We start from the raw sequence: 11,228 nt of genomic DNA, 5'->3' as shown, positions 1-11,228 counted from the left end.
AGAAGAAGAAGAAGAAGAAGAAGATAAAAACTGTGTGGATTTAATTAAACACAGGGTAATAACGTATTTTTCTCAAGAATCATTGGAATGGGCACAAAGATAAGACTTTAATTAGAATGGGCTTTATTAGTTTTCAAATATTTGGGCATTAGAGCATTTTTTCTAAATTAAAAAAGGGATTAAAACCTAAAATATATATATCATCGCAAGCAGACTGTATCATCGTCACATCATCTGAAAATCAGTCGATCGTTTTTTCTGTTCTGCAAATTAATTAACTGTATATATATTAGTTCGATCGATCTTCATCACCCGACAAGTATATCTCCTTAAACTTATATGGTCGATTTCTATATATATATGATCATAACCAACGAAATATATGGTCCAGATATTAATTATGTACAAACTTAATTTGCTAATTTAACGTGTTCAAAATAGTTGATAAGATATATAGTTGTATATATATATTAATCTGACTTCGATTAATTCCTGTTGACTAGCTTGAACGAAGAATGTGAGGTGTACCAAACAAACTAAGGCCTGGATTGATCACAATCTAACACGGTAGTTAATTTCTTTTTGGGTCCATTTGGTAGGTTTTCAATCATATAAAAGATGATTACGATTTAGGGGCTTATAATATATCCATGCTAAAATGATTAACGCCAATCGATCTCTAATCATATATTGACGCTAATGAGAGCAATGTGCTACGTACACTGAACACATTTATATTCCAAATCCTTGCTAGATTATGTATGTTAATTAGGTGAATGGTGACATAGATGTAGATATTGTCATCTTAGTTCTCATAGACAATGACTAGACGACTTCTTTTGGACATGCAAAATATCCTCCATACCCCACTCTAGCGACTCCAGAGTCCAGACGTCTTTATTTCTTCCCTTAATTTTCCTTGATTATACAAACTAGTCTTTTACTCAAATGCACGGGCTCACAATTATCTAATAATCTAATAATGCAATTATTTATCAAACTTATCAAGTGTACAACTCACTACCCATTATTTTCTTCTCAATTGTATCTTTATTTTATTATTTTTATTTTTATTTATTTTGCAACTTACTATAATAATCTTTGTTCTTAATAGTCTGAATTAACATAATAGAGATAATATCGGCAAAACATAATTTGATGATTTTCTTTACTGCTAACTTTATAATAGTAGAGATAGTGTTGCACTGTTGGAATTTGGTCCGGTGGTTTTTTCTTGCGGTCGATATCGTGGTGGACGTGGTATGTTCAATACTCACTTACATTTGTTTGGATGGATGAGGTGAAAAACAAAAAAAACAAAAAAGAATTGCCATTTCTATCTAGTAAACAATTTATAGTCAACAACTAAAGGTTCATTCCGTCCTCCTAAAGTCCTAATCAAGCTCCTAATCATCAAGCTGATGCAGGTTTTATCTTCAGAAATATACGTCGTGTTCCTAATGTTCTTGGTTATGCTAAACATTTTAGGCCACTTTAATGTTCTTAATAAGACGGAGGCTCTATCTAAGTGCAGGTCTTCATGCAGCATCTATCCATAGAACTTTACGATTACTCTTGTTCATGTCATGAACTCGTGACTTGTTCTTCATATATGGACGTGTACGTTTTTCAGTAGTAAACCTGCTGCCTGCAACAGAATACACATCATCTGTGCTGTAATGGTCCAACATGCACAGCATATATGCATGTCATCTTGTGATCGATCATGTCATCATGAACACTTATCTTCTTCCCCGGAGACGTAATTTCAGATGTCATCTGAGATCATCGCATATATGGTCCAGTAGTGTATATACCTGCCGGCTTTGGGTTTTTCTGTTCAGGCCATCTCAATCTGCAGGCAAGTTTATCTACTTCGATCAGGTTTTCGTAATATCATTTTCGTCATATGATTCCAAAATATATATTCTGCATTCACGCAGGGTGTGCCCCATTTGTAAATATTTGTAATTAGTAAATTAAGAAACGTCGACGTCTTTTATTTCTCTCTTCTCACTTGAAACAAGAATGTAAGGTATACCAAACAAGCCTCGATCGCAACCCCAAATATGTAATGGTAGGCTTGATTGGAGCTGTTTGGTACGCGATCGATCACATATAGATACGACTATCTAGTTAATGTTAGACATGTATGTGATTACATGTAGCTAGCTAGTACTAGCTTGTTTTATCTGGTTGCAGGTATTCTAAATTGGGATAAAATCACACTCGAGCACAATTATAGCAAAGATTACACTAACAGCATTATATTACAACTCCAGACTTTACTAATCTGGTACATAAAAACGTTACGTATATATATATATACCTTTAATTTCCTAGTTTTGTCTAGCACATTCATAATATTTTCCAACAAACTAATTGATCGACTTGTTGTAGTAGTATTCCATCGTCAATATCCAACCCCATCTACCTTAATTATATTTGTTTTTGTATGATTAAATTCCACAACCAATCGGATGGTATACTCTATAGTATATACCAAGTAATTAAGATTTTCCCTATCTCAATACATACATAGCTGCACTTTTAAACTTTTTTCTGTATATAAGCTTCCATAGTCTGATTAGTCAAGTTTGGTTTGCTTGTAATAATTTCCAACTCAAACATGCTTAATATAGATTTTTTTTTTCTCGATATAAATGCTTAATATAGAGATTTGTATGTAGCAAATTCCTTCATTCTATTGACCTGTTGGTGTGTATTTCACTCAACACCCAAATCGATCCTCACATGAATTTCAATTTTCTTTTCGCCGCCGAATATTTGTTTTAGTTTATAGAACTACTAAATATAATTCCAAAATGGCATGGACTGACCAGGCACTTGGCTATATGTACCAAGCTCTACCAGGAAACTGCGAATCGATTTCTAACACTAGCCCTAACAACTTGACCAGATCCAAATGGCGGACAATAAGCAGCCACTTCTGTCGTCGAGAGACGAGGTGGTGCCAGCTCCCCTCCCTGCAACCGCAAACCCTTCTGTCATTTCTGGCAGCACCTTCAATCCCGACTCCGATGACATCCCTCCCATCACTAGCGTCCGCGACTTCTTCCGAGAGTTCAACCGAGAATCCAAGAAGCTATGGTTTCTTGCCGGTCCCGCCGTCTTCACTTCCATATGCCAGTACTCTCTCGGCGCCGTCACCCAAATCTTCGCCGGACAGGTCGGCACTCTCGACCTCGCCGCCGTCTCCATCGAAAACTCAGTCATCGCCGGATTCTCCTTCGGCCTTTTGGTACTTATACTTTCTTAGAATAAATTTTAGTTAGCTTATGCATAACTTGACAATATAACATGTTAAACTCTCTCCCACTCTGAACTTGTATTTGGTAGTACTAATTTGAACTACACAACTTTGGTGATTGAAGCTCGGCATGGGGAGTGCGCTTGAGACGCTATGCGGGCAAGCGTTCGGGGCCGGACAGCTTGACATGTTAGGAATCTACATGCAGAGGTCTTGGGTGATCCTCAACATAACTGGCCTAGCATTGTGCTTTCTCTACATATTTGCTCAGCAGATTCTGTACGGAATAGGGCAGACGGCGGAGATATCGAAAGCTGCGGGAGTGTTCGCTCTCTATATGATCCCACAGCTGTTCGCTTACGCGATGAACTTTCCGATAACCAAGTTCCTGCAGTCGCAGAGCAAGATCATGGTAATGGCGGTGATCGCGGTGGTGGTGCTGATCATACACACAGTGTTGAGCTGGCTGCTGATGTTGAAGCTCGGGTGGGGGCTGGTGGGCGCGGCAGTGGTGCTGAACCTGTCGTGGTGGATCATAGTGCTGGCCCAGCTGGGTTATATAGTGTCCGGGACTTGTGGCCGGGCATGGACTGGGTTCTCATGGAAGGCCTTCAATAATCTTTGGGGGTTTGTTAAGTTGTCTCTTGCTTCAGCAGTCATGCTCTGGTAAGTAGTCTCCATTCTCCGACCACAAGCTCCCTGCTTCTTCATTTTAAGTGATAAGGATTTATATCTTTCTCACTCATCGATCACTGTTCATACTAATATTTTCACCCCAAAAACCTCTTCATTTGAGTAGTTCTATATATGTCTTCATTTGAGTAGTTCTATATATGTTTTACACATCAAGGGGATGTGTGCGATTAAGATCAGTTTATGGTTGTAGCTTCCGATATATTCCTATTATCGGAACTGTTTACCTTGTTCCGGTAAGTGGACAACCGACGGTCAGAGCTACTAGCACATATGAAGACAAATTGGTATCTGCATGCTAATTAGAGAGAGATTTGCCATCTGAAAAGTATAATGTGAATAATTAATTTTTTGTCTTTTGAATCTTCCATTTTTTGTCTATTGAATCTTCCAAATTTGGGTCATATATTGGTCCTGGCAAGATATGATTGTCCTGGCACCCTATAGATTTTCTTTAGCCATGATGCCTTTTGCTAGCTATAACGAGAGGCCACAGCACACATTATTGCCTTGATGCCTTTTATAGATTTTTTCCCCCTTTAATTAGAAGAAGGACGATAAATACATGCATTTATTTCTATATAGATAATATAACAGATTAGCAATGAAAAAGAGTGCATGGTTTCTCTATGCACACTGACAACCAATTTGTTAGGTAATGAAAAAGATATACGTATTTTGCATCAAGTTGCTGATGATACTCAGATTATTCGTGCGTGACGGATGCTAATTTCACGAGTATAATCATAAGTTCATAACTCTTCTTGTCTCCCAGTACGTTCATATTATGATAAATATAAATATTTTTCATCCTAGAACTAAGCAAAGTGCTTGTTGTTTGTTGGTGAAAATCAGTAACAACGATCACAGTTAATCTTGCAAAACAGAGCTCTTGATTTTTTTTGTTTTCGCAATTCATGTGCAGTTTGGAAGTGTGGTATTTTATGGCATTGATTCTCTTTGCCGGGTACCTAAAAGATGCAGAAATTTCAGTGGATGGCCTATCCATATGGTGAGCTCTTGACTTATTGGTACAACTTTTGAGTACACTAATTGTACCCATGAAAATAATTAACATTTGGGTACATGGTCTGATTTTGCAGCATGAACATCCTGGGATGGACAGTCATGGTCTCTCTTGGCATGAATGCAGCAATAAGGTCAGTCAATCTCATCAACACCTTACAATCCAAGAATTCACATCTAACTTCCTAGTTCCAACATGCCAAATGTTCAATCTGAATTGAAATAATGTACTTTGCAGCGTGAGAGTGTCAAATGAACTAGGAGGAGGACACCCAAGAACAGCAAAGTTCTCACTAGTAGTGGCCGTGATAACATCCTTCTTCGTCGGTGTTTTCCTTTCCCTCATCCTCATCATCTTTAGAAACAAATATCCCTCCTTGTTTTCAAGCGATTCGGAAGTCCAGGCTCTCGTGGAGCAGCTCACACCTTTACTGGCAACCTGCATTGTCATCAACAACATTCAACCTGTACTATCTGGTGTTGCAATAGGAGCAGGATGGCAAGCTTTTGTGGCCTATGTTAACATAGCTTGTTACTATGTAGTTGGGGTACCCTTGGGCTTACTCTTTGGGTACTATTTTGACTGGGGTGTTGAGGTAAGTCTCTATCTATCTAGCACCTGCCCTATATTTTTACTGGATAGTCAAGACTCAAGAACAAAAGTTTCACTGAGTTCGATCATTTTTGCAGGGTATTTGGAGTGGAATGCTAATAGGGACATGCATTCAAACTATTGTCCTCTTCATCATGGTTTATAAGACTAACTGGAACAAAGAGGTAAAGGGATCGATTTGACGTCTTTTTTCATTATACAACGAAGTAGAATTTCACCAAATCTTCAACCAAGTCAAGTTTATATACTCCATACAAACTGAGATATTATGTCTTGTGCATTCAGGCTTCTATAGCAGAAGACAGGATAAAGAGATGGGGAGGCCAATCAGACAACCCAAGTGACAAGGAGAGCAACGGTGCAACGACGACATAGACACAAGTCGAAAAGACTGATAGATGAGGAGGAATTTATGATCATATTCAAAATATAACTAGCGCAAATAGCAATAATTCTTGTTTTTCAATGTCAGGCGGCCAATATTCTACAACAAATATGTAGATAAAGAGCAAGAGACCTTCCTAATCATTTTGACATAATGGCATTGAAACATGATTTTGGAGTTAAGAGGATTAATCGCTGTATGAGTTATGAAACCAGACATAGAAAACCATTGTTCCTAGATCAGTTCATCATGTTTTTACTTTTTTAGCTTATGCTCATTATCAAAGTTAGTTTTTTTTCCCAGTAATGTTTGTATACACGGCATGAAAGTACACGATGTAATGTGACCATTGCGAAAAAAGAGTCTGTCTACCCTTGGTCTCTTATTGCATCCTCTATGACAACACACAACTCAGTTCTAAATGTGATATGCAGAGAATCAGGTTCTATAGATGGAATTGCAGAATCAGATTCTATTCAACTTGTATACTCATTACTGATCTCCTAGCTGCATCCGATGTCCATCTATGACCGAACACGACTCATGTTGAGCTAACTGTGAGATGCCTGATCAGATTCAACTAAATTGCAGATTGCATCTTCAAAATTAGTTCCCCTTTTCGATCTAAATCAAGTATGACCTGTATATATAAAATCAAGTATGACCTTGACATTGACCACGCATCTAACAATTCAGACATAACGACCAGCAAGCTAGCTAGCTAGCTTATAGTATCCAACAAACTTGGACTGAATTAATTATACTTCCGAGTCCCGAGTCCCTACCTTGGTGATTTGCTTTCATATTATCATATATACAAATTTCTCTACTAGTTAATACTTAATTAATATAATACATGCATGCAGTTTTTTCTCTACTAGTTAATAATATTTATTCGCGATTTACCTATACATTTTCATACAGAATTGCAGTAAGTTTCATGTCCAAATTAACCTAGTATATATCTCACATGTTGGTTTGTATTTCACTCAACACCCAATTGCCAATTCTTATCGCTTCTTTTTTGGCCAGAGAATATTTAGTTGGTGTTATTATGTTTTCTTTCCTTGTCTTTTTTTTTTTTCATTTTATAGAATTCAATAAAATTCAAAAATGGACCGCCTAGTCAAGACACTTACCATTGCAGCATATATATAAACGTAGCAATCTCTACCGACGCAAGCACCAATCTATATTCCATATCTCCAATACTAATCCGATCATCAAAATGGAGGAAAATAGACAGCCACTTCTGTCGCCAAGAGACGATGAGGTGGTGGCAGTTCCACAATCTCATCATCATCTGGTGCATGACAACCTAGAGTCCTTCCCTGCTCCCGCAAACCCTTCTTTCATTTCCTCCACCACCTTCAACCCCGACTCCGACGATATCCCACCCATCAAAGGCGTCCGCGACTTCTTCCGGGAGTTCAACCGAGAATCCAAGAAGCTCTGGTTTCTTGCCGGCCCCGCCATCTTCACTTCACTATGCCAGTACTCTCTTGGCGCCGTCACTCAAGTCTTCGCCGGCCAGGTCAGCACCCTCGACCTTGCCGCCGTCTCGGTCGAGAACTCGGTCATTGCTGGATTCTGCTTCGGCGCTTTGGTATTCACACTTTTTCCATTCTCAGCAGTGAACTCATCAATACTACTTCAGCTCATACACTAATAAATCATTAACACATACTCTAACAATATAACATATCAGACTCGCTGTCTCGAAACAGTAAAAAGTTTCAAAGTTTCATTGTACACGAATTATAACCTAAGCTAATATCGTCTAATCCTCTGCCTATGAAGCTCGGCATGGGGAGCGCGCTCGAGACCCTATGCGGCCAAGCGTTCGGGGCCGGACAGCTGGACATGTTAGGAATCTACATGCAGCGTTCATGGGTGATACTGAACGCCGCCAGCGTAGTGTTGTGCTTCCTTTACATATTTGCTCAGCAGATTCTGTACGGAATAGGGCAGACGGCGGCGATATCCAAGGCGGCGGGGGTGTTCGCCATATACATGATACCTCAGCTGTTCGCGTACGCCATGATTTTTCCGTTATCCAAGTTTCTGCAGTCGCAGAGCAAGATGATGGTGATGGCGGCGATCGCGGCGGTGACGCTGATACTGCACACGGTGTTCAGCTGGCTGCTGATGTTAAAGCTCGGGTGGGGGCTGGTGGGCGCGGCGGTAGTGTTAGACGCGTCGTGGTGGATAATAGTGGTGGCTCAGATGGTGTATATCGTCTCCGGGACTTGTGGTCGAGCGTGGACTGGTTTCTCATGGAAGGCCTTCCATGGTCTGTGGGGGTTTGTCAAGTTGTCTCTTGCATCTGCAGTCATGCTCTGGTAAGTCCATCTTCAAATTCGTCACCTTCATATTCGTGAGGGTTTTGCAACTACTTTTCTCAAAGAGCACAACTTGATTTTCTAATTGCATGGATTCTATCTACCCAATGAAATAAATACAGTCGGACCACTATAGTTTAGTCTATGCAGAAAGATGGCCCGCGGCCATAAAAGAGATCGAGAATTATTTTTGCTTTTTCAAAAAAGAAAAGAGATTGAGACCATCGAGAAAACATCCTCCGTAATTTGATTTTTTTTTTTTTTCTAATGTATGAAAAGTTGTTAATTCTCTTTTTTTCTGTAAAGGTTCCATAAGAGGGAAAATTCTGTTGTGCCGGAGGGCATAGCATGTCTGCTGGAAACATAGGCAGAATTTGCAACCAACCATCCCCTGCTCGACCCTCCTATTGAACCTCTCCCTTTTTAATGATAGGCATGCTATACCGTTCGGTATAACAGCTAAAAGAGAAGTATTGATTTGTCCTGTATAAAATACAAAGTAGGTTTAATTTATTATGACCATATTAAATTCCATAGTCGGCTCTTCTGTATAAATTTGGATTATTCGGGAGGTTTTGTTTTGTAAATTATTTTTTATATTAAAAAAATAAAAATTAATGACCGTATTGATCTCGATTAACTATAAATGTTAGTCACGATACGATCGCGCTTGCTAATCAGTTGATTTAGACTAGAATAAAAGAAGAAGAAGAAGAAGAAGAAGGTACTATATGTGTATTGTTTTATTGTCTTGGATGGAGAAGTTGCAATATGTGACATAGCATGTCCGACTTATCAATTCAAGATGAATAATGAATCATAGGAGGAGTTTCAGTGTTTCACAGCAAAATATGGAATTAATTGACATTGAGTTGTGAAAATAAGAATATAGATTGGTAGATGACAATGTATTGTAGAACAAAGCTCTTGATTCGTCTCTCATCAAATATTGTGCAGTTTGGAAGTATGGTACTTTATGGCATTGATTCTCTTTGCTGGATATCTAAAGAATGCAGAAATTTCTGTGGATGGCCTATCCATATGGTGAGTACACTCTTCTTCTGCTACATTTGTGAATACAACGTCTGAGCACCCATGAAAAATTAAACACTGTTAAAAGTTGATAAATATTGGATAGATTTGGTAACTGAGTAATATCGAATATATGCCTTGTCGAACTTTGCAGCATGAACATCCTGGGATGGACAATCATGATGTCCTTTGGCATGAATGCAGCAATAAGGTAAGTCAATCTCAGTTCTCAGGGCCTTACAATAGCCAAATTACATCTCAACTTACCGCTTACCAGTCACAACATAGACTTGTTCAAACTGGAAATGAAGTTGAACATTTTGCAGTGTGAGAGTATCGAATGAACTAGGAGCAGGACATCCAAGAACAGCAAAGTTCTCGCTAGTAGTGGCCGTAATATCTTCATTTCTCGTCGGTGTTCTCCTCTCGCTCATCCTCATAATCAGCCGGAACCAATATCCAGCCTTGTTTTCAAGTGATGCAGAAGTTCAAGCGCTCGTTGTGCAGCTCACTCCCTTGCTGGCGACCTGCATTGTCATCAACAACGTTCAACCTGTACTCTCTGGTGTTGCAATTGGAGCAGGATGGCAAGCTTTTGTGGCTTATGTCAACATAGGCTGTTACTATATAGTCGGGGTACCCTTGGGTTTACTCTTTGGGTACTATTTTGACTGGGGTGTTGAGGTAAGTCCCTATCTGCCTACCCACTTTTGTTGTGAATAGTCCGGGTACAGATACACACTGGGTAAGACGTATTGGATCATTTTTGCAGGGGATTTGGATTGGAATGCTGTTAGGGACGGTTCTTCAGACTTGTGTCCTCTTCTATTTGGTTTACAAGACTAACTGGAACAAAGAGGTGATGGATTTTGAACATCGTTTTTCTATGCAATTCGCAGAACATATATATTAATGGGCAAAATCAGATAGACCATAAACTGAGATATTGTCTCATGAAATGCAGGCTTCCATAGCTGAAGACAGGATAAGGAAATGGGGAGGCCAATCAGATAATTCCAAAGACAGGGAGAACAATGGCGCAATGACATAGAAAGCTTTAGAACAACTGAACAACACAATGCATCTAGGCAGCACAACTGCAATTTCAATTTTTCAATTTTTCAACTTTGGTGATTGGAGTGCAAAGGGGTCTCAAGTCCGAATGCTTCCCCTTCGGATTAAAAAGAACAAAGAACAAAAGGACACGAGACATTCCAAATAGTTTTGAGCCTCAAGTTATGAAGATGATGATTTTGGGGCCAATTATGATGCTTTTTTTTCCGCTGTATGAAAATCATAGTTGGCATTGAAATCCAGTATTCTCTGTAGTTTATATTACAAAAGTTTATGTTGACTACCATTTGCAGAGATGAAATAAAATGACATCACACACTACAGAAGAACATCAAATAACATAGAAAAAGCTGCAGAAACCATCTACAGAAATGCCTTTACCCAATCTAGTTTAAAAGGCAAACTTGCTTGTAACAACAACATACAAACAGCAAATGCAGCTGTAAGAAGTTCATGAATGCAAAACTACATAACATCAATGAAAACAAGTTCATGAATGCAAGCTGTAAGACTATCCGATATCATGGATATATAAACCAAAGCCATAGGTGGGACTGTTTATGAGTTCTACGAGTTCAAACTTGGAGGCTAGAACACAACACTAGTAGGGAAAAAATCAGGCTAATCCTGTGCTTATGGCTAGCACAATAGTGTAGAGCCATATCCAAAAATCACTCCTACCAAAATAAGATGAGTACCTTCTAAAGATTAATAAGTAGATCACATTCAGTGACCAGGTAGCACATAAATCCAATATCTCCAACAATTGGTTGGAACTGTTTTGTATTCACC

The 11,228-nt window shown here is 38.9% G+C and overlaps 2 protein-coding genes across 2 annotated transcripts; both read left to right on the top strand.

Annotated features, from left to right (window-relative positions):
- The first annotated feature begins 2,818 nt into the window (after positions 1-2,818).
- Positions 2,819-6,174, top strand: LOC101303667 (protein TRANSPARENT TESTA 12-like). The gene is made up of 7 exons (XM_004309935.1): positions 2,819-3,262; positions 3,396-3,937; positions 4,890-4,976; positions 5,068-5,124; positions 5,229-5,586; positions 5,681-5,767; positions 5,889-6,174. The coding sequence occupies exons 1-7, from the start codon at positions 2,927-2,929 to the stop codon at positions 5,976-5,978; spliced, it is 1,557 nt and encodes a 518-aa protein (XP_004309983.1). The 5' UTR covers positions 2,819-2,926; the 3' UTR covers positions 5,979-6,174.
- A 1,042-nt stretch (positions 6,175-7,216) lies between these two features.
- On the top strand, positions 7,217-10,458 carry LOC101307660 (protein TRANSPARENT TESTA 12-like). The gene is made up of 7 exons (XM_004310106.1): positions 7,217-7,594; positions 7,789-8,330; positions 9,288-9,374; positions 9,517-9,573; positions 9,689-10,046; positions 10,135-10,221; positions 10,327-10,458. Exons 1-7 carry the CDS (start codon positions 7,217-7,219, stop codon positions 10,411-10,413), a joined length of 1,596 nt encoding a protein of 531 aa, XP_004310154.1. The 3' UTR covers positions 10,414-10,458.
- The last annotated feature ends 770 nt before the right edge of the window (positions 10,459-11,228 follow it).

The sequence above is a fragment of the Fragaria vesca genome, unplaced genomic scaffold (assembly GCF_000184155.1).
Source record: "Fragaria vesca subsp. vesca unplaced genomic scaffold, FraVesHawaii_1.0 scf0513160_u, whole genome shotgun sequence".
Lineage (NCBI taxonomy): Eukaryota > Viridiplantae > Streptophyta > Magnoliopsida > Rosales > Rosaceae > Fragaria > Fragaria vesca.
The sequence above is the reverse complement of the archived record's forward strand: the minus strand, read 5'-3'. Positions and strand labels throughout refer to the sequence as shown.